We start from the raw sequence: 24154 nt of genomic DNA, 5'->3' as shown, positions 1-24154 counted from the left end.
CTGAACACACACATGCGTGCGTGTTCAGGTTAGAATCAGGTTTAGGCTACATTCACTTCGGCACATTGTCAGTTTTAAACTAAACAAAATCCTTCCAGACGAGCGCTTAGCTTGAGAAATAATCTCTGTCCACACTAACACACCTGAAAACGCACATCACAGGACAGGAAAAATATTGTAGTTGGTTTGCAGAAAATACTGCGCCCAAGAATGAGTGATGATGGTGAAAAAGTAAGAGCAGGGACTTTTCTTGGAGCGACGACTGTTACTGACAAGAAATGTTAGCAGTGCTTCGCAGTTACGACTCTGGTAGTCAAGTCGTTACTGAATGATTGAATAACGCGAATTATGGTCCTCACGACTGCAGAAAGACGTGTGTGTGTGCGCTCGCGTGCATGTGTGCGTGATTCATCTGTTCCTGCGGATGAAAGAGTTGCTGGTTCGATTCCTCAGGGACTCTCAGCCAGAGGCTCTCACACACACAAACACACATTCTCTCTCCCTCTGTGTGTGTGTGTGTGTGTGTGTGTGTGTGTGTGTGTGTGTGTGTGTGTGTGTGTGTGTGTGTGTGTGTGTGTGTGTGTGTGTGTGTGTGTGTGTGTGTGTGTGTGTGTGTGTGTGTGTGTGTGTGTGTGTGTGTGTGTGTGTGTGTGTGTGTGTGTGAGCGTGAGCGAGAGATTGGCCCTGTCGGTCGGTGATGGGGGGAATTATTCTCATACACACTCAGTCACAATCACATGAATCCTGTGTTTCTGTTGTCAAACGCATTCAATTGTTGTCGTTAATCAAACTGTAGGAAGTCAGTTTAATGTTCAGACAACTCTTCCCTTATAAACTATCACCTGCTCTCCGTCAGTCTCAGGAGTCACATCCTCATGTGTCTGTTCCTCACTAATCAATATTCAATAATCAATACTGATGTCAGACTAAGAGAACTGGGAATCAGGTGCGATCCAGTTACCGAGTGTGATCAGATTTGTTTGTGTGTGTGTTTTGTGTGTTCTGTGTTTTTGGGTTAGAATCAGGTTTAGGCTACATCCACACTGACATCATTTCGTTTCAAAGTTAAACCACCTACATCCACACACCTGGAAACACATGTCACATGACCATTCAGGTGTAAACTGGAGGCAGATCGTCTACTCTGCAGCTCGTTGCTTAGTTACAGGAAATTCTACGAACGTGGAACAGCGATGGTGAAAAGTAAGAGCAGGGATTTATTTTCTTGGAGTGACTATGAGGTGGAACCATTTGCAATGGGGACTGATAAGAACCAATAAGGGAGAGAACGTGTGCTCCTGGGTTCTGATGGAGACCTGGGGACAAGAAACTACAAAAACAATTTCACGACGGGGGGGGGGGGGGGGGGGGGGTTCTGTTGTTGATCCCAGATTAGGGCGTGGCCTCTGCACAGATTACACACACACACACACACACACACAAAAATGGTGGAGTGTGAATGAAGCGTCCTTGATCGCACAAACTGCTGAGGCCCCTTTCAACCCCCCCTTTGTTCATCCTCGCCATCCCCCCTTCCCTGTGTGTGTGTGTGTGTGTGTGTGTGTGTGTGTGTGTGTGTGTGTGTGTGTGCGGGTTTGTGTGTGTGTGTGTGTGTGTCAGATCACACACGCTGACTGTGTGTAGCTCGAGGTGATTTTAATAATCCATAAAGAAGCTGGTTTCTGTGGAATGCTCCCTGGAGTCAACACACACACACACACACACAGTATCATGAACAAAATGTGAGGAAACTTGACTCTTTTCTGAGCTCAGTGTTTTAATAATGATAAATGATTCTCAATAATAATGATAATATGATTATGATAACAAGCCAGTTATTGTCAATAATACTGATAATAATTATACAGGTGCTGATAATAGTAATGATAAACTATACTGATAATGGGATGGATACACTTGTAAAAGATACAAGTTATTGTTTCTAAAGAGACAGTTTTATTCCTGAGCCATTGTGTCAGGTTTTTTTTTAATATTCTAAGTTTGACCTCTGAACAGGAAAAATAAAGGTCACACTGATGAAAAATGATCAGTTAATAAACTTGTTTCAGTGAACAAATCAATGACTATAACCTGCAGTCTTAAAATACTGTTTATTCAAAGTTTGATTGATGACACTGGTTCTTATTTTACAAACTTGATCAAACATAAATCTGTAAACTAACTGCAGCTTCTCTTTAACTATGTTTATTGACAGTTTGATCGACGATACTGCTTCTTCTTATATAAACTCTAAACAGGCCTTAGCCGCAGACACATATGGTTCACTGTGAATACAAGTCAACTACAAGTAGACAGAAACAGAAAATGGAAAAAAAACAGTATCATACTTCAATTAAGTACTTGGGTAAATGTGCTACTTTCCACCACTGTATCTTATTTCTTATTAATGTATGCATCATCACTGAAGCCTCTTTCCTCAGACACAAACACTGAGTCTCTGTTCACTGGTGTTAGCTGTGTGTGTGTGTGTGTGTGTGTGTGTGTGTGTGTGTGTGTGTGTGTGTGTGTGTGTGTGTGTGTGTGTGTGTGTGTGTGTGTATGTGTGTGTGTGTGTGTGTGTGTGTGTGTGTGTGTGTATGTATGTGTGTGTGTGTGTGTGTGCGTGTGCATGTGTTGCGTGCGTGTGTGTCCTGCTGTTTGTAATGAAGGAGGAAGTAAAAGAATGAGCTGTATTTACTGTCGGTCAGTTTCCATTTCCTCTGGCGGTACGACCTCTTCCTTTTCCTTTGTCTGTCTCAACAAAAGGCAGTAAAGTCTAAACAGTGACTGCAGTCACTATTTAATTATAAAGATTATTGGTCTCGGAGATGAATAATCCTTTACCACCCGCATAATGTTTCACTGTACATGTCGTCATAGAGGTCACCCCAACCAATCAAACTGTTTCTTTAAGGTTTTGCAGCAGTTGGGGGGGGGGGGGGGGCAGCCCACACCTCTGGTGTCTCAGTGGGAATGTTCAGATTACAGACTGTGGAATAATGTGGTGTCACTTCCATCACACTGAGGATTATACTGTCTGACTGTGTGTGTGTGTGTGTGTGTGTGTGTGTGTGTGTGTGTGTGTGTGTGTGTGTGTGTGTGTGTGTGTGTGTGTGTGTGTGTAATTGGTATGTTGGAGTGCAGCTGTCTTCAGTCACTGGCATCTGTTACACCCCCAACTTAGAAACGCATACACACGTTTACACACACACACACACACACACACACACAAACACACACACATACTCTCTTGTGCATATATGCAGATTACAGCTCTATAATGTTTCAGTTTGCAGAGTTACAACCATCAGATTAACTCCACAGATTAGTGAATGAAGGCAGGCAACCTAATCTAATGTGTGTGTGTGTGTGTGTGTGTGTGTGTGTGTGTGTGTGTGTGTGTGTGTGTGTGTGTGTGTGTGTGTGTGTGTGTGTGTGTGTGTGTGTGTGTGTGTGTGTGTGTGTGTGTGTGCGTGCGTACGTGTGTGTGTGTGTGTGTGTGTATACGTGTGTGTGTGTGTCAGGGTCAGGTTTAATGGGGATTAAATGGGCTGCTGTTCTGTTTGGAGGCTACATTTTTAATTTTTCTGCACAGAAAGTAAAAATTAAAGAATCTAGATCATAGAGAAAAACATATAGAAACACTAGAAACAACAGACACATTAGAAACAATGGAAGCATTAGAAACAATAGATATATTTTAAATAATAGACTCTTTTGACTGAACTCCACCCTCAATGTCTTGAGCTAACTTCCTGCTGCTGACTTCACTGACAGTCGGTGACCTGAGCGTCAGTGAACTTCCTGCTGCCGAGTTCATTGACAGTCGGTGTCCCGAGCGTCCCGACTGGCGACAGAGCTGATATTTACACTGATGAATGAATAGACCCTCTGTGCTTGACCTCTGCCCTCACTACAGGACAACTTCCTCTGTCACACACAATCTTGGAAGTTACTGACGACTTGAGGACTGTGATTCTGTGGCTCATTTCCTGTCTGTTTTCAAAATAAAAGCCTCCGTCCTGCTGATATAGTCAAAGATGTGGTGGAGACCAAACACTGAAAAATGAGTCTGGATTGTGATTGTTTTTATGTTTTGTGTGATGTGTTGTAGTTTTTGTGTATTTGAGCGTGTTGTTTGTGACTTGTTGACAGGAAGTGGAGCCACAGACATAGATTTGATCGACTGTTGATAAGATAAGACCTGATCAATAATTAAATGATCATTATTGTTAATCCATAGTTTTCGGGCTGAATTTTTTTTAAATTTTAATTTTGACAGGAGACATTTTCTTTAATTTCCTTCAGTTTGTATCTGTACCCTCACCATCAGATGTCACTGAATCCTGTGTCGACGTATTTCACGTGAAACATGAAGGCTCCCCCTTGGTCAAGGACAAACGAATGTGGGCAGCTCAGTCTATAGATCATCAATCAATATCTGCTGTGATTGATTATGGGCTCATTAACTCGCTGCAGACAAACAGGAAGTGATTCATCGCTGGTCCTCAGTTGGCCTTGAAGGCAGATGGCGGAGGGAGAGAATACATTTTTTGTAACTTGTGGGCAGAGACAAGTCCATCTGATTTTATGGTTATTAGAAGGGGGGCGCGGGGGGGGGGGGGGTGCTCAGGTGAGGTCACATGAGCTGAAGCTCCACCTCTGATGAATATTTATCACATGACTGACCATGAGACCCATGATGATTCATTATTGTCCAACCACACGTTTTAAGGGTCTTTGTGTGGGGGGTGTCCTGTTAAACTGACAGTTGGGTTTACGATGTTGGTAGTGTGACGTGCATCTGTGTTTGTGTATCTGCAGGAAACGTCCTCCTGATGAAGAAGGTTCCTCCTCAGCCTTCCTTGCCGCAGACGCAGCCGATCGCCTCGACAGGTCTGTGCAACTCTAATCTGTCTTTCTGCTGACGCAACGGCTGAGTCAGGGCGTCCAGACAGTTACTATACCAACCAGTGACCTCACACGAAGCCGCCACATGGTGACCGATGTCATCAGTCTGAGATAAAGTGGACAGAGTTCCGTCTGTGCAGAGTGATCAGTGATTGGTGGAGGATGCAGTTATGTGATTGACTGTTCCAGAGGAATCTGCAGATTCAGATCATTAGTGTGTGTGTGTGTGTGTGTGTGTGTGTGTGTGTGTGTGTGTGTGTGTGTGTGTGTGTGTGTGTGTGTGTGTGTGTGTGTGTGTGTAAAACAGAGCAGTCTTTGTTTTCACTTTGTTCTGCACAAACTGCCTCATTCAGTCACTTTGATTCACAAGCAGTCGGTTGTAATGGGTTTGATGGTTCAAATGGTTTTAATAGTGCTGCTAGTTTTAATGGGTTTGATGGTTCCATTGGTTCTAATTGTTTAAATGGTTCTACTGGTTGTGATGGTTCTAATGGTTCTCCTGTTTCTTATGGTTGTGATTGTTCAGAACCAGAGTTATAGTTTTAAGTGTTCATTAGTTTAAATTTTTAGTTAGGTTTTCAGTTTGGATTTTGATTTCAGTTTCTTTTTCGTTAGTAAATAATTCATTTTTATTTTGAGGAATTGACAATGTAGAATCTTTCATCTTTGCCTCCAGTAGATGAACTGGAGCCTGGAGTTTTAAACCTGAGTAAATTTATTGATTTAATGGCTGGATTTTCAAAGTGAACACATATATTGAAATATCTCTGAATAAAATGAATGTTTAAAAACCTTGAAGTTTCCATTTTTAGTTCAGGTTTGAGAAACGTTTAAAAACAATAAAAACTGGTCACTTCTGATCCCATTGATTGTCTGCAGAGGACGATCAATGGACCAGACCTCTGTCCAATCAGGTTTCAGTCGTGGGATTGAAGAACTTCGCTGAAAAACTTGATGTTCTGACAGAAAATACAATATTTCAGCTATTTTTTTTTTTTTTTACCTCTGTTAAGTTAGTCTATGTGTATTTGATTAATTTATTGATCTGGGATCATTCATTGATCTGCGATCATCAGAGTAAAGTTCATTTTTCATGTTGCGCAGTGAAGCGTTGTTTCTCTCCATCTCACACATTTCCTCCCAATTACTGTGCGTCACCTTTCACCTCCTCCCCTCCCCCTGCATTCATTACTCCGCCTGGTTGGTTCGTCTCTCGACAAGCTGCTTTTCACGCTCTCTAACCCGCCCCCCCCCTCCCCCCTCTAAAGCCTCTTCACTCGTCCTTCATCTTTTGTTTCTGCTTTAAAGCCTCAAATACCTGAAAAACAACACACACCACACCCTACACCAAATAATATAATATAATATAATATTTGATGGGTTATTACCATTGAAGTTTTTAAATGGATAAAATTCACTTAAAATTTAGTAGCTTAAAAGTCTTTAAAAGATTTATTTTCACCTTAAAATGATCAAACAAAGGAACAGGAACATGTTTACATTACTATGATAAGATCAAATTTTTAAATTCTGTTCAAACAGAATCGTGTCAGTTTTGTTGGTTTTAACCTCAGAACACAGATTTAACTCCAACGTATGACTCCATCTGTCTTTAGAAACTCCTCAGTAAAGGTGTCTGTTCAGATCCTGAGGATCGTATTGGACTGACTGTATATACAGATGGTTAATGACTTTATATAAAGACGATCAGTGATTGAAGATGATCAATGACTGTGTATAAAGACGATCAGTGACTCTATGTAACGATACCTCTCCACTTCTTCCTGTTGTACAAAAATTAAGCAAAAATATCTCTGATATGGGCGCTGCCATCTTGTGCTGCTGACGTCATTTAGTCTGTGCAGTAGTGATCGTGGAGTAAAGGCGTAGTATCGAGGTCCCGCCCATACACACGCTCAACCAAGGGTCTCACTCTCCCCTTTTTTATAGTATCAAATAACTAAATAAAACCAAACTTATCAGAAACATTAACACTTGAAAAATCATCAGTGTAATAGGAACCCCCTTAAAATCCCAGAAGCCTTCTTTGGAAACATTTATTCAACGTCTTTTTTTTTGTTGGTCCATGTCCCATCTGCTAACATGGAGGGGGTGGGGTTTATGACCTAAACTGCAGCAGTCATCAGGGGGCGATCCAGATGATTTGCCTTCACTTTTGGGAGCTGTCATGTCGTTTTTATGTCATTGATCAATATTGGTATCGTTAACAATAATCTTTGTATTTTTTCAGCTGCAGAATGTCTGAGGTTCAAAGGTCTGAATGGCGACGTGTGATTGGTCGGATTGACTTAGTGTAGAAATATAAAATCACATCATAGACACAATATTTATTTGTGCTGCCCCACCAGCTGTCCACACTCTCTCTCACACACACATATTATCAGACCTCAGGCTGTGTGTGTCTTTTCTCTTTGTGTCTTTGATTGATGTGTGTGTGCAGTGGTGCATGTGACCGTGTGTGTGTGTGTGTGTGTGTGTGTGTGTGATTAATATTACATGAGGCTCCTGATGAGAGGTGGACAAACTCCCAACTGAGCTGTAGCACACACACACACACACACATATGAATGAATGCATGAATGTATTGTCACACACGTTTTACGAGCAGTGTGTTGTGTCACAGATAAGATGCTGTTGATAACACACTCACACACTTTTCATGCCGTCTTCACATCACATTAAACTCTCCATGGTCGCTATGACAACCGGAACACTTTATGATCCTCACCTGCTGTGACCTGTCAGCTGTGAACCAAATCAGACAGGGACAGGGATCAAACAGACTCACCTGAGCAGAAAAGTCATGCATAGACAGAGTCTCACACTGTGTTTTTCCAGCTGCATCAAATCTAACAAACCTGATCAGTATTGATCCTGAGTGTATCACACGTGTGTATGTCTCGTGGAGTGCAGGGAGTCGCTGTCTGATGGACCACGACAAAGAACGAGAGAACAGAAAGAAGAAGAGGTCAGGACGTTCTTCCTCATCCTGCTGTCTGTGAAAACATGCTGAATATTTAGCAGCTGTTTCCCATCATGCACTAGGCTCACAGTGGGATAATTCAACCACCCACTGCTGCAGCTGATGGAGGAGAATCAAAGAACCAAAGCAACTGTGGGACGACGGGAACGACCCACAGGAGCAGCCCACAGAAATGAAGGCTATGGTGCGACCGACAGGAAAGAAATCACAGGAACGGTGTGGAACTGTGTCTGTTTAAACCTAATCTGAAGGTTTGATGATGGCGCCCACCAGACGTTGTCTTCATGCTTGCCCACTCTATGCATTAGTTCCCAGAGAAACCAGCTACAGAGGCTTGACCAGTCACAGACCTGATCCAAGTCAGAACCACTCACACACAGAACCTCGGCACCAGAAGCACCAGCGACTCACAGTGGAGGAGACGTAACTGGACCCAGGTAGCCCTTTTCCAACAACAGGGAACTGGTTCTCTTCTGGGTTACTTGGACTTTGGAGGCATCTGCGTTTCCACCAGTTTTCGGCAGAACAATTGTTTCATGGAAGCATCATCAATGGAGGACACAGTGGAAGGGTGTACAACAGAATTAAAAAGTAGTAGCGAAATGGTGGGGTACACTGTTATTACTGTTATTTTTTCACCTTCAGAAAATGAGTATGGACCAACTTTTCACAATAAGAAGATGCAGAAGACTGTAAAGAGAGACCAATGGTATGAAAAAAAACATAAAGAAAGCCTTGTAACGACAAGGACACACCCACCAATGTTGTCACGGTTCGCACCGAAGAACCAGCTATTTTTTGGTGCGAGCTCCAAATCAACTGCTCAGGTTCTGAACCAGTTTTTATGTGGTCGAAATGCTCTTAACTGAGCCTGTTGGTGCAGCGTAGGTCAGTGTTGTGACCATGGGCTCAGAAAACAACCAGCAAACAGGTCTGTTTTCATCCAGTGACCAACAGGGATTAAATAATTTGTCAGTGACCCGCTGTCCCTGACCTGATGATGGTCTGATGACATCACAACTTGTTCATGATTCAATGACTCAACGGGTTTGAATCGGTTTTTGTTGCCTTCAGTTTTCTCTTCAGTAACTGAAAAGCTGCTCTACTGGGTTGAGATCAGGTGATTGACTTGGCCACTGAAGAATACACCATTTTTTGCCTTGAGAAGACAGTGTCCAGAGGCAAAATGACACTGTCCAAATACTTATGACCTGATTGTACTAATAGCAGTGAAAACGCGGGGCAGGTTAGACACCAGTATAACAGTCTGTCAGTCTGAGCATTCATTTACAGCTTCGATCTACCACTCTCTAACTTCACGCCTAAAACCTCAGATTAAATATTAATGAGTCTGACCCCGCCCACTGTAGTGTGAGGAATAAACCGCGCCCCCTCTATTCCCTCTGAGACTCTCTTTCTGTGTCTGAGTGTCTCTCGCCCGCTCGCTCTCTCAGAACAATGTGTCGTTCACAATAATGGGATTACAGCCATCCAGCCGGCTGCTCGCTTGCCCTCCCTCCCTCTCTCTCTCTCTCTCTCTCCCTCTCTCCATCTGTGTGTCAGTAGTCGTTCGACCCCTCTCCCTCGCCCAGTGTGCAGGTTCTTTCAGGGTTTTTTTGTGTCTTTTGGGGGGGAATGAAAGAAAAACGGACTGTTTCCTGAAGGAAGTAAGTGTCTCTCTGGTACTCCTCTCTCTCTCTCTCTCTCTCTCTCTCTCTCTCTCTCTCTCTCTCTCTCTGTGATGAGGCTTTGATTGACAGCTGACTCTCCTTAATTGCGCAAAATTTAATTAGTGTAGCAGGGATCAGATCAATCGAGACTCTGACTCTCGCTTTCTCTCGCTCTCTCTCTCTCTCTCTCTCTCTTTCTCTTTCGCTCTCTCTCTCTCTCTCTCTTTCTCTTTCTCTTTCTCTCACACAGTGAACAAGTTCTTTCAGTGAAAAGACAGTTCAGTTTCCTGCTGCTCAGAAATCTTTTTCACTATTTATTTCATTGTCTCACTATTTGTTTCACCGTTTCACTATTTATTTCACTGTGTTTCACTATTTATTTCTTGGTTTCACAGTTTGTTTTACTGCTCCTCTTTTTAGTTCACTTTCTTTGCCTGTTTGTCTCGCTGTTTCACTGTTTTCACTGTTTCCATCCTTTAACCTGAAATGTTACTTCAGGACAATAGGATTTGCAGTGAAATGTACTTGAAGTTTCAACATATAGAAGTGGTCAGTGAGCAGAAGAAATCCCGTCAGTGTTGACTATTTCTTATCATTGATGCATGAATACATCAGCAGCAATGCAATGGTGAAGTTTAACTGTCGCATAGAGAGGGACGCGTTGTTTCATCTGTACTTTTTAAGTATGTCTTGTAAAGTAGCAGAAAATGGAAATAATCATTGAAAGTACCTCAAGATTTTTTCTTACATACACAAGTATTATAAATCTTTTAACTTTCCACCTGACACCTGACTTGTTTAACTTTTATTTTATTTATTGTTCTCAGGTTGTATTTAGACTATATTAGACTATATATTAGACTATAGAGCAGTGTCCGCTTTGAACTTGCCTGTTGAACGGCCTGTGGTATTGTAAAGAACGGCTATGGACTAGGTGAGGACATGCAGGAGTCCGCAGAACCGTGAAGCCACACCCCCGCTAATGCACAAAGAGCTTTTCACCTGTTTATTCAAAGTTCGGTGAAGCTCAAATCAAGTACGCAGCACCCTGAACTGGAAAATCTGTTGTCTTTGCCATTATTGTAAACATGCCATTGTCGTAATCGTAATATTAGCATATATCATAATATTTTTTGCATATCCAAATTGCACTACATTTGCCACTGCATATCTTTGGGCCCCCAGCTACAGTCGGTCTGCAGACTGCCTGTTAAGGCACGCTGCCCCGCCCCCACTACTGCACAGAAGGCAGAGCACTGTTCGCCTGTTTAATCAAAGTTCATTGATATTGAACGTATCGCGTGTCCAAATCCCACCAAATTCAACACTGCACTTCCTTGGGCCCTTAACAATATACATGTCGAGTGTGAAGCCGATAAGATTAAGGGTTTGGGAGACATGAGAGCCACAGACAGACAAAGATTTCTGGAATTATTAGTAAGATGCAGCAGGGGGGAAAGAGGGCGAGAGGTTCTCACTGGAACTGAAGCAGGTTCTTTGGTCGGTGCTTCTGCTCTGTGTCCACGGGACAGAGGACATTTTAAAGATAAAGATATAATACCGAATTTACACTATGTTCTCTTGTGATGAACTCAGTATTGCGACTTGAGGAAGTCGAGACGATGCTGTCAGGAAACTGTGTGAAGGTTTGAAGCTGCTGTTGTGCAGAAACGGAACTGTGTGACAGATTCTTCATGAAGTGTGACATTCTTCACAGTTGAAGCAGATCTCAGGTTAGTGTCACTAACACGTTTGTAAATGATGATATAGATGCCCATGTTCTATTTCTGAGTGGTTATTATCTTATGCAAAGCTATGCAAAAACTTTCTGTCAGTAACAGTTCCACGTTGTTGTCGCTTCGAGAAAAGAAATCCCTGCTCTGAGGTTTTTACCATCACTCTTCCACATTCGAGACTGCAGAATAGACAATCTGCTTCCTGTTTACACCTTGATGGTCATGTTACATGTATTTTCAGGTGTGGACAGAGATTTTTTTGGATAAAGAGCTAAAACGCTCGTCTGGATGGAGGTTGTTTTAGTTTTAAATATCATATCACTGTGGGTGGAGCCGCAGTCTCAGCGTGCCGTGTTTCATTGTGTCTGAGGTGAAACTCATGGTCACTGGAGATGTGTGTGTGGATCTCATAACCATGTTAATACCAGATGTGAACAGGTCTCCATCTGAAGGTGGTTAATGGTCTTTTTCTCTCCTGAAAGACGTTGGGTCGATCAATCAGCTGCTCGATGCTGAGGTCACATGATGCTCTGTGGAAGTTCATGGTTTTGTGGTTATACATGTCATTGATGTCTGATGATGTAATCTCTTTGTGTGTGCAATGAGCTGCGTAATCATGATGAGCGCCACCTTAACGTACACATGGACAATTAGCATAATTAATGCTCCAATAATACCATATAAGGCTACGCTTCATGCCCCATATGTCAGGAAGTGTTCATTCATGAAAATGAGATCAAAGAGCAAAAAGAAGAAGTATAAGCCGCGTTTCCACCGCAGGAACTATACCCAAGAACTATAAGCCAAAGGAAGAACTAGTACTCGCCGCATTTTATTTCACCCGCCATGTTTAAAAGCCGGTGTGCAGCTGCAAGCTCACTACTGTTTTGTTTTTTCACGGCGCTTCGCCATTGACACGCATGGGGAAGCTACGATAGATGGAGTGTTTTCGGCGAGGACGATATCCAGACGGGGTTCGAAATGGCGAAGCGAAACGAAAAAGTACGTCATCGGCCTGATTTGCATAAGCTTTCCACAGGATCCTTTTAGTTCCTGGAAGAGTGTTCTGATTGGCCAGCTGGCCCACTCTGTTGTGATTGATCAAACCCCTGACAGCGCGTGTAGGAAGTTCTCTGACTATCGCTTTCCCTGGCTTTGTTGGGGGTGTGTCAGACTAACCGTTAGACAAGCTTCCGTAAGAAGGAAGTGTCGGCTGGATTACTGACCAAGCCTTTCAGGAGCTTCAGGAGCAGTGTTTTCTTTCGGAGAGAGGATCTCCCTTTACTGCTGACTCTCGACTTCTTTATTTGCAGACCTTTTACATACACAAAGAACCTATATAACACATGAGAGGAAATGGAAAAACTGAAAAAGCATTAAATGTCTCCTTTAATAGAAAATCCATGAGGTTGTAAACGTGTGCTGCAGCAGCCATCATGTATGGATCGTGACACACGCCGCTCCTTGATTGGTCCCTAATTGCTGCTCAGAATATAAACAGGGTTTTTGATTGGTCGTGAGGACTTGATGGATGGAGGCCTATAGTTGTGAGGTGAGGTCAGCAGGTGGAAACACGAGCATGTCACTGTGATGCTGAATGTCTGGACCTTCAGGAGCAGTCGCTGGAAACTCTGGAGCATTGTGACGACCATGAACTGAAGCGATCATGTGATCTCTACAGACGAGCCCAGGACTTACAGAGTCTGGGTTTGATTTTGAAATCAGCTGCAGCATCATAGTGATTACGTCACCAGAAACTAGAATCTATGCTTCTAAAATGGGACAGCACTGTGGTAATCCTTAAGGAATAAGTGGTATATATGATGGATGAAACTGAAACAAGTCATTCTGCAGTTTCCTTTGTGTTTTTAATGAAGTCAACATTAAAATACAGGGCTTCTGTTTCTACACTGGATTCAGAGTTTTACTGAAGCGCCACGTCTTCCTGGGGGCAGGTTGGTGTTGGTTGGAAGTGTATCTGCTCACTCCACATTCTGTTCCTTTATGTCTCAGGGTTCTCTGTCTCGTCTCTGACCCCACCTCCTATTATTACAGTATTGCTGCGGTTCATCACCCCCCCTCCCTTCTCGTTTTGTGTCTTGTAAAATTCTGCTCTCATAAACACATGATGCAGCCGCTTCATGCCTGTTAACTACAAAGAGCAGAGGCAGGGTGGGGCGGCGGGGAAGGAGACATAGCTGTGAAACACTCAGGTTTGGTTTTAATAAAAACTGCACCTCCTCCTCTTCCTCCTCCCACTTCTCCCCGATGCTCTGTCTCCACCCTGATGCAGAGAAATGAAAACCGTCTCTCCCCCTCTGTGTCTGCTGCAGGGCCGGCTCTGTACATCTGAGAGCCTTAAACAGTATAAGTTTGGGGGCCCTGCCTCGCAGTCAATAGACCAGATTTTGTATACAGTTATAACCCTTATTCAGTTGAAGTCTATTCTTTTGAAAGCATTGCCTTAAGCATTCTAATAAATCGTACATACAGTCAATTTGTTTTAAGCAATTTTATTAAAAATTTTAATTTTTTTAGTCTTGTTGCACATGTGACGTAAGCTACATTACATTTTCAACTTAATTCATTAAGAAAAAAATAAATGTTTCTTGTTCTTCTTCTGGTAAATCTTTTATTATTAATATTATAATTTTCACTATGCAACCAACAAAACGTTCTCTCACTGACTGAGGTAGGGTCCTGCCTCCTCGATAGGCTGCGTTACTAACGTATATTATCATTGTTGCCAGTTTTGGATCAAACACATGATGCTCCTCGCTTGTTGCCCTCTCTAACAAGAATGTTTTGGGGGCCCCTGGTGGCTTAGGGGCCCTAAGCAGCCACTTAGTTTGCTAATAGGAAATGCCAGCTCTGGTCTGGTGTTTTCTCTGCCGTGTAACGTCCGCCCTCAGTCAGTGAAGGCGTTCAGAGGTCCACTTCCTCATTGATTCCTGTTTTAATCCTCTGTGTTTGTTGCCATGGCAACCAAACGAGGACCGAACCTGTGATGTGATGGAGGCTTTCAGTGAAGCAGCAGCCGAACAGATGATGTGTTAGTGAGCCTCTCAGGGGGAACTGGTCAAAGGTCAAAGGTCAGACAAATACCCAGAGTTCATTTCACCAAATCTGAGAAATAAATCAATCTCCTCTTCTCTTCCTCCTCTCTCTCTCTGTCTCTGTCTCTCTCTCCCTCCCTCTCTCCCTCCCTCCCTCCCGCCTCTTCTCTCCTCCTTTCTCTCTCCTCTTTCACTCATCAGAAGAAATGAAAACCAGCTCAGACTTGGACCATGTGAAATAAATCCATCCGCAGTTTTTGCCACCCTCAGTCGTTTCCCCTCAGAGGGCTCGTTCATGGCGTGTCTGTGCGTGCGTGTGTGGAGGAGGGGAGTCGGAGCTGCCTCCACTATAAAACACTGCTGGAATTTTAATATCTGTGGTTGTGTGAAATATTGGATATCAATAATCAGACTGATTTAATGTCTGTGAGTGTGGGCGTGGTGTGGATGTGGCTCAGGAAAGCACTTCCTGCTGCACCTGGGGAGTGATTGGCAGAGCTGACTCCAGTTGACCAATCACTCCCCTGCTTATAAGGTGGCTGCATGAATGGACAGAGAAGAGAAGAAGCTGCCACTAGAAAACTGTGCCTGAAGTGTGTGAAGTTGGTTTGGGTGTTTTGTGTTGACTCTTTCACAATAAAAACTGTTACTGGTGAGCAACAGTCATCTGTGTGTGTTCAGAGACCCGTGAAGTCAGGAATATTTGCCACAATGTCTTATTAAGTTTATGAGCCTCAGTCATGTCTGTTTATTTTATATTCATATTTTTATGTATTTTATATAAACTCTATGCTGTTTTAATGGCCCAGAGTTTATATAAAAAATATTGAGATAGATATTGAGCCAGGAATCATATTTATTACTAAAAAGTCAAAGCAGAATATCAATAGAAGTGAAGATTTAGAATCCCTAATGTCACATATGCTCTCCATGTGTGTCACAAAAAGCGACAGTTTCGTTTGCATAGACGATGTCAGGCGTGTGGGAACCTATCCAACTCCTCCTGAACTGCACTACCAATTCCCGTGTTTGGTGGCATTGGTGTACGGTACGTCGACTGTTTTAAAGCTTACCAAAAGTATTTTTCTCTGGGAGAAAGCTCTGGTGAATAAGGCGGACACATCACATCAACGACGTTAGTGGCACATCTTACTTGAGCTGTATGTGGACATGAGTTCTGTTATTTAAGGTCTATAAAGGTTCTGCTCTCATCTGGGCTGGACACCACCTTTGACGCTTTCGCACCTATGTCACTCGAGTTACAGTAACAGGACGGCAGGATGCTTTGAAGATGAATATAAAGATTGTGAGTTCAAAGTCATCAGCTTATTTAATTGGCACTCACTCTGGTTGCAGTGTCTTAGTGTTTCTCTTGTCGTACTATAAGTGGAGCCTCCGGAAACGCCGATCCACAGCAGCTGCAGTGACTCGTGTCTGGCCCAGTCATGGCCAATCAGCGACAGATCCAGTGACTCTCTCGCTCACGAAGAGGCTTATTGTGTTGTGCTAGTGCCCCATCCAATGCACAACTTCATTACAGCTGAGGACCACTTGTAAAAGGCTCATACAGTAGCACGTTCTCTTTGTTCTATCGAAAGTGGTGGCATACTGTATTGTGGATGTCATCTTAGCTTTAAATAGGCTAGGAGCCACACCTAAAATGTTATCTCTCGGATCAGTCCCCGATTCCAAAATATGAGCCATAAATACAGATACAATCAGTCAAAACAAAAAATGGAAGTCGATGAAACAATAACGTGAGCAATAATCTGTCAAAATTATAATTAACAGAAATGACTGAGCATGAATATAGAAATATGTTTTCCTTATATCATGACCAACAATGACACTGTGGTATAATATTTTATTTGTTAACTCACCATGACTGGTCGGGTGGATCAACAAGCTGAGGTGTGTTAACAGCCTCTGAACAGAGAATGAGGGAGGAGGAGGAAGATAAGGTGGAGTAAGGAAGTGGGGGAGGAATAGGAGAGGGTGGAGGAGGACGAGGTAAACAATCGTCATCTCCCACTGATCAAAAACACTTTTACACACACTTGTGTGTTAATTGTGGAGGAGGCTGCAGTGATATATTCATACACACACACACGAACACACTGTCACACAGATGTGTGTTTGAACAAGCAGCGAGAGGTGATGGGCCCTAATGATATTGATGCTAATTCCATCACGCTGTGTGTGTGTGTGTGTGTGTGTGTGTGTGTGTGTGTGTGTGTGTGTGTGTGTGTGTGTGTGTGTGTGTGTGTGTGTGTGTGTGTGTGTGTGTGTGTGTGTGTGTGTGTGTGTGTGTGTGTGTGTGTGTGTGTGTCGTAGTGTTTGACTATCAAAGTCTGGTAGTTATTAATATTTCATGTATGCAGTGATCAGTATTCAGTTTGGCTCAGATCAAACTGCAGCTGCAGTAAAACTCTCACAGTAAAGACATGGTAGAATACAGTAAAGGACCGTGAGCATGCCAGAGAGACCGTGTGGGACAGTGACCATGTTTACATGCACACAAAAATCCAGCTATCGACCTCACGCTGAATAAGACATTGTTTCTGTTATGTTTACAGCAGTTGCTAATTATCCATTTATGTTCCTGTTTACATGTTACAGAGCAGAATCTGATTATGACTCATGGCTACATTACGTCAACTACACCACACCCTCCATCTTATACGTTAGATTTCACTGCGGGCAGCCTCACCCCCTGCTGCACTTGGAAGTTATGTGCAGTTTCAAACTATAAGAGATTGGCCGGTTTAGTCAGCGGTATCAGTTGTGTGCATGTGGATGTATGAAGACGATGTAGTGCAAACTGTTGTGGAGTGAAAATAAGCTGAATCCAAGCAAAACAAAAGGTGCTGGCGAGGAAGAGAGACTGTCGCTCTGGAAAATGTGTCTCTATTTCCTTTGCTCCTGATCTGTTTTGGAGGTTGCAGTTAGGTCCTCTAATCAACCTCTGCATCCAGCTCCACCTCAGAGACAACACAGGTAAACACAACTGACAAGGATGGGCCGAGGCCATCACAGTTATAGCTCCTTCTCAGACAGTCAATAATCTTCAGTCAATAATCCAAAGTAATCCATCTTTACTTTTCTTCTTTTCCTTTCAGACTCCATTTATTTATGAGGTGACTCTGCTGCTGCGGGGCAGACACTTTCACTTTTTTAACTGCAGCTTCAGAAGTATTGATTACTGCTATTTTACACAGTGTTTTTATGTGATGAACCTCTGTGCCACCACTGATACACAAAAATTTACCAAATGAGTTTTTATGTCTGTTAAAAAAATAAACGTTGGCGCTGGTGTGCAAGTTATATAATTCCTGAACACTGTAACACAGACTACCGTGGCAACCTCAGTGTGGGACACATGGACATCTCTGATTGTGATATTTTTGGGCTGAAGCTGTTGTTTCCTGTTAATCTGCTGATTCTGATCTTCTGTCCTGAATTAAACTATAATTCTCCTTATTCTCATCTGATCCTTTGTGTGTTTACAAGTCTATACAAACAGAATTTTAATCCAGATTAGAAACAGAGGACAGCTCCGCAGCTTCACCGTGGCTAAAACACACTGATGATGACGATGATCATGTGACGCTTTAAAACCCTCAGATTCTCGTCTGCAGTCTGAGGACAAAAGACCAATCAGCTCCTTTCAGACCGGATCAGAACAGAAACTGGTTCATACTGAGACTCAGAGGACAAAGCCCTGCAGCTTCAGGATTTGCTGATGCTGTCTACAGCCTGTCCAGGTCCAGTTTCAGGTCCCAGAACCCCTCAGGATCTCGTTGTGGTGGTGGTGGGACTGCAGCCGGTTTCTGTCTGTACCAATGAAAAAGTTGTAAACTGATGATCAGTTTGTCTATGAGGATCAGAGTTCACTGTCGGCTCAGGACCTGGGTGTGTCTTTGGCATGTGTGCCTGCGTGTTTAGCTGCATTCAGACATTTCAGTTTCCTGAAATTTTCTGGAGGGTCTGTACGTGAGAATGCAAAGCGCGTGTCAGTTGCTCATGACAGTTTCCAGAACTTTTCCTGTCAGCCCCCTAGTAACATGTCCAAGTGAGCCCACGAGAGAATACAGCAGGAACATTTCGGGGTGGGTGGGCATGTTGATGACAAAATGAATGAAAGAGTGGAAATCAACGAAACAGTGGTTGTGTAAAAAAAGGCCATACCACTATGTACTGTTCTGTTCTGTAGATGTAATAGTATTTCCAAGTTATGAGACATTGATGGGCCGAATACGGCCGCTTGCATTTTACTTGTCAGATTTATGTGTTTATGAGCGTTCACTCCTGTTCTCTATAGCCGTTAAGTAGCAATCCCGTTGATGTAAGGATCAACGGATCCAAGATATTCACCTTCCTGTGATCTAGCACACTCCCACTCCTGAGATCAAAGTATCTCATCGTATATATTAGGCCGTGCATCCTCCTCAGACTTACACTCAGTTAGACTCATTCAAGACTTCTTTGAGACTCCCTTCCTTCGGATTGTACCTAAAATGTGATCACCTTGTATTTGGCATGCTGGCCTGCATTTTGACAAATAGTCAGAACTCCACAACTGCTTCCGCCTCCATCTTTCGTCTGCACTCTCACCTGAACACAACTCTAGTGTCCTGACCCGACACCCTGGAGCGATTGTTTCCACACCTTTAGATCCACAACACATACTTTCAAATAGGTTGTGTGGGGGACAAATTTTACATTACATTAATTTCTACCCTTTTCACTCTTCATACATCATGTCCTGCCTCCTGCACGCTCTACTCAGGCTCCACCCCTCGTCTGAATTTTCTGGAAATGTTCCTGTTAATGTGAACACGTCTGACCTGGACATTATCCTGCTGCACTTCATATGTGCAAGTAAATCTGTCCAGACCCAATTTATCAGAATTCATTTGTGAAAACAGCTGAAGACAAGTCGAAACACTGTGTACAAAGCAGTTAGTTATAGTCTGACCAGCTCAGCACCTGTCCTCTGGTCCAGTCTGGATCCCGTTCAGTCAAGACCAGGTTCAGGTCCAGATCTGGTCCAGTGGGTTTGAAGTGGAGCGGCTGTGCTGAGGTCAGTCTGCAGCTGTCGAGATCTGAGGCTCCTCAACAGAGAGAAAGTAGGACAAACTGAACACAAACACACACACATAGAGAAGAAACAAAGACGCACACACACACACACACACACACACACCTCCACCCCCATATTTTCTCTGTGGTTTGCTGCTGACTCTTCAAAGAGATGACACAATGACACACACAAACAGCTGTGTGTGTGTGTTCGCGCATGCGTGCGTGTGTGTGCGTGTGCGTCCTGCGCAGCCTGTAATCATCACCTCAGCGAGTTGAAAGCAGCCTGTCCTTCATTTACATATAGAGAGAGGAGGAGGGGGGGCGGGGTCCAATGAGAAAATTAAAAGCACAAAAGGAGAGGGGGGTACAGACTGCAGACACCTGCAGCATCTGCCCTGTTACCATGGTTACCTGCAGGTTAACACACCTGGAACAGACACAAGGCTGACAGCCAATCAGAGGGCAGTGTTTTTATGTAAGAGTGTGAATATTCCTGGCGTCCTTGAAGGTTTGGCACGGTGCTTGAGAAAGCTCCTTTTATGGGTTGCATTGGTGCTTAAGACGTTTCAAAACTTACAATTCTCCAGGTGTCCCTGGACTCCTGGGTTTCCAGGGGTACTTGACGAGGCTACAATTATCCTTGATATCATCCATGGGTCCTTGAGGGATGTCCAGGGGTTACAGAATGTAGTGTTCCTTGAGTCCTTGAAGACGTTCCAGTGGGCCATTTAATGTTTTTCAAGAATTGCTGATGAAGATTTAGAGATCCTTGAATGGTTTTAAAGGTGTCCTGTTGTCATGGTTACCTGCAGGTAGACAGGCTGTCAGGCACATGACAGCCAGTCCGAGAGCAGGACTCACCTGTCGGTCAGGTTGGACGAGTGCCTAGCCAATCAGAGAGCAATGATCTGCTGGTCAGATGTGAATCAGGAAGTGACACAGACACAGCAGCTGAGTCTGTGTACTGTAAACTTGTGCGATCTGAATCCGGATCTGGATCAGGTCTGAATCTCGATCTGAATCAGATCAAAACCTGATTCAAATTAACTCTCTCTCTCCACCCCAGTCTCTCTCTCTCTCTCTCTCTCTCTCTCTCTTTACACCCCATCTCACCCCTTGCTCGCCCTCATCCTTCTCCCATCCTCTCTCTCTTTCTTTCTTCCAACTTTAACTCTAATTCTACTTTCTGACAAGTCTCTCTCTCTCTCTCTCTCTCTCTCTGTCTTTCTGTTCAGCTGCATGAATTATAGATGAACCCCTCTCTACCACCCCCATACAGAGAGACTGTGAGGATATTACCATGGAAATGTTGAAGCATGTGTGTGTGTGTGTGTGTGTCCTGAGGCCTCTCTGGGTGTTTCCCAGCATGCACTGGGGCAAGTTTAACAGCGAGTTTCGGTCTGAACCAACACACAGCAGGAGGGAGGGAGGGTCGGCGAGCATGACTTACACAGGAGAGAAAGAGATGAATAGTGTTTTGTATGAGAGAAACATGCACTGTAAAAAAATATGTCAGAGAGAGTGCACCGCCTACAGGCCGCACAGCTTTCTGCGGGTTTTCACCACTAGTGAAATAATCAAGTTTAGTTAAAGGGACGGCTGTGGCTCAGGAGGTAGAAGGAGGTAGAGCAGGTTGTCGTTCGATCACTGGCTCCTAACATTTAGAAATCAAATCAACCACTCAGACGAAAAGATGTGGGTTAAGATTCATTGATGCCTGTGGTCAATTGTGATTAATCATGACGTGATCGATAAAATGTTTATGAGTGATCAAGATCAGGTGGTTTGTCCTCTGGAGAGAAGGAAGCTGAAATGAGGCGGAGGTCTGAATCCTTTCATTGCGTTGCTGTGGATACGGGCGTGTTGCCGTGGTTATGGGTGTGTTGCCATGGCGACGTTACTACAGGCAACTACAGTTTGACCGTCAGATGAAAAGTGTGCAGCAGCAGAGAATTAATAACGTCTGCAGAGCTCCGCTGAACATCTCCATTGAAACATGGTATTGATCCCTGTCTGATATCTTAGACCAAACATCTATTACATATTGATTATATAGCTTTGATAGGAATTTTTGAATTCTTTATTTGAAAAGAAAAAGATTTAAAAACAGAAAAAAAACCTAATCACTAAGAATTTTTTTATTTTTTTAAATGATTCAGGACTGACACGTCTCGTTCCAAAAAGTTTCAGTCCTTGTGTCAATGAGTCCCCGCTGACCTCAGGTCCCATTGTGGACCCAAACCTGGTTCACAGCCCCAGAACCAGAGCTGGCAGACAATGCAGATTAAACAGCCTCATCACTTTCTGACTGAAACCTGTGTCTACATCATAGACTGTATATAAAAATGGATGTAGACTCAGAGTCCAGATAGTAAAGCCAATGTGCTTGAAACCTGTATTCTGTGCAATGATCGGCAGAGGGCGACTCCTAGGTTTGTTTCTATAGAGGCTGATGAGAAAATGACTCTACTTCTCACTTGATTTATAAAGACAGTAAACATTTTCTTGAGAGTTTATGGTCTCAATCTCTAGTTTCAAGTCTTCTCCAATACAGTATGATGTTCATTTTGTAAATGATGGTTCATTTAGTGTGAAATAAACTATAAAGCACTGTATCCATTGGGGAGTGAGTGTGATACCAAATATGGTTACGTCTGCTTTCAAAAAACCAAGATGGCGCCGGCCAAAACGCCAAACTCAAGGGCTAAAAAGGGCAGTTCACAAACCATGGGTGATGTTTCAGTGGGTTGGTACTTGGTATTTAATGTCTCTCTCTCTCTCTCTTTCACCTTTTACAGGTAAAGAGGAGCTGCCATGTTGGCCTCCTCCATCCCCCCATCACTCATCTTCCTCCTCTTCCTCCCCGCCCCTCCCACCCTCTCTGCTGATGTCATTGTGACATCTGACCCCTTGACGCTGACGGTGAATCTGGATGGCGCTCCCCTCTCTCACCTGCTGCTGGACTCTGGGGCGGGGCGTCTGTATGTGGGCGGGGTTGACCACCTGTACCAGTTGACGTCTGACCTGGAGATGATATCACACGTCAGGACTGGCCCCCACTTGGACTCCCCAGACTGCCTCCCCCCGATCGTACCCCAGGACTGCCCATCGGCCACGCCCACTCACAATCACAACAAACTGCTGCTGATGGAGGGGGGGCAGGGTGTGGAGCCAGGGAGTCTTATCGTCTGTGGTTCGCTGTATCAGGGAATCTGTGAGAAAAGGTAACGCATCATCAGTTGCCACTTTACTGACTGAGGGAGGTTAAATAATATGCTGTGTTCCATTGTACTCGTAGCTCGGGAAAAAATTACCTCCTACACGAAAAAGTGCAATGGAACGGCTATTCAAGTCGGGATTCCAAAACGGAAACTTGGGCAAGATCCATGTAGACTGAGACGGTAGAATTGACATCACAGCAATATGGCGGTTTTAAGTGTAGTCCTATTTTGTGGTGGCTTATTAGCTCAGCACCCGTTTATCGTACACAATTCTGAGTTGTATGGTCTGTTATTGGAATGAGCAAGATATAGATTTATAGCATATGCTGTTTCACTGATGGTGCTGCCAAACAGACATGAGTTTCCTGCGGGCATCCATGTTCCCTTGAGCAGATGAACTGGAACGCGATTTAGAAAATCGACTAGGAATTATCAAATTCCGACTTGCAATGGAACACAGCCTTAGACCCTGTCGACGCAGTGCATGCTTCTCCAATCGCCTATCGACATTTAGCCAACCCTCTGTTGACATTGAAGAGTGGCCAGTCAGCTTCCTGTCTTTTGTTACATTCATAATGGTTTTGATGGTGACGATGATGTCATGGCGTCCTGACTCTGGTCTCCTTTCTCTCCTTAGGAGCCTGTCCAACATCTCTCAGATCATCTATCAGACGTCCAACCCCGTCGACACTCAGTACGTAGCTGCCAACGACCCCCGGGTTTCCACTGTCGCTGTGGTGATAACCGTAGAGAACAAACAGGAAATGAGTGGCATGTTGCATCTGATGCTGGTTGGTCGAGGCTACACTAGTAAAGGTCCTGGTGACATTCCACCAATCACGACGCGACGTCTCTTCCCGGTGGTCCCACCTCCCTTCTCTCAGGAGGAGGAGCTGGGGAAACTCGTCGTAGGAAGTTACTCTGAGTACAACAACCACTTTGTAAAGGCCGTAACCCATGGTGAACATGTCTATTTCCTCTTCTCAAGACGAGACATGTGGCACAAGAAGGAGTACCGAACCTATGCATCGCGGCTCTGCGCCTCCGACCGCAGTTTCTATTCGTACGTGGAGGTGCCACTGCTGTGCCACGGTGGGTACAACCTGGCTCAGGCGGCGTGGTTAGGAAACCACTCAGGTGAACCCGCCCTGTTTGTCGTCATGGCAGTGGGACAGGCGTCCACGCCTGTAGCAACGGGACAATCTGCACTGTGTGTTTATGGAATGGCAAAGCTGGACGCCATGCTGCGACAAGCACAAGAAGTGTGTTACACGGAGGGAGGACGAGGCAGCAGCGGCCAGGAAGAAGCCTACATAGAGTACGCCGTGTCATCAAAATGTCTCAAACTGCCAAAGGTAAACACACCCCTCACCACTTCTCCTTCTGTCAAGTCAGAGCAACGCTGACGTTTCAAACGACAGCAATATCATGTGTGAAAGGATTGGTGTTAGAAGATTGCACAAAACCAGTC

The 24154-nt window shown here is 44.0% G+C and overlaps 1 protein-coding gene and 1 long non-coding RNA gene across 3 annotated transcripts in view; one reads left to right on the top strand and one right to left on the bottom strand.

The window, feature by feature from the left end:
* plxnb3 (plexin B3) overlaps nucleotides 1-24154 on the top strand; it is a 43831-nt gene that overhangs the window by 2368 nt on the left and 17309 nt on the right. The window contains exons 2-4 of one of the 2 annotated variants that reach the window (XM_035645192.2): nucleotides 4825-4896; nucleotides 22261-22686; nucleotides 23321-24038. In XM_035645192.2, the coding sequence (XP_035501085.1) occupies nucleotides 22277-22686; nucleotides 23321-24038 (1128 nt within the window). In that variant the 5' untranslated portion in view covers nucleotides 4825-4896; nucleotides 22261-22276. Of the gene's footprint in view, nucleotides 1-4824; nucleotides 4897-7313; nucleotides 9583-22260; nucleotides 22687-23320; nucleotides 24039-24154 lie in introns of those variants that run through there. The other variant, XM_035645193.2, reaches the window with a different exon arrangement.
* On the bottom strand, nucleotides 17924-22547 carry LOC118316936. The gene is made up of 3 exons (XR_004795296.1): nucleotides 22415-22547; nucleotides 19367-19491; nucleotides 17924-18211 (listed from the first exon to the last, which is right to left on the bottom strand). It is a non-coding gene; the product is annotated as an uncharacterized LOC118316936 (long non-coding RNA).

This window comes from Scophthalmus maximus, chromosome 3 (genome assembly GCF_022379125.1).
Source record: "Scophthalmus maximus strain ysfricsl-2021 chromosome 3, ASM2237912v1, whole genome shotgun sequence".
NCBI classification, from domain to species: Eukaryota; Metazoa; Chordata; class Actinopteri; order Pleuronectiformes; family Scophthalmidae; genus Scophthalmus; species Scophthalmus maximus.
Note: the sequence above shows the minus strand (reverse complement) of the source record. Positions and strands in the feature narration are given on the sequence as shown.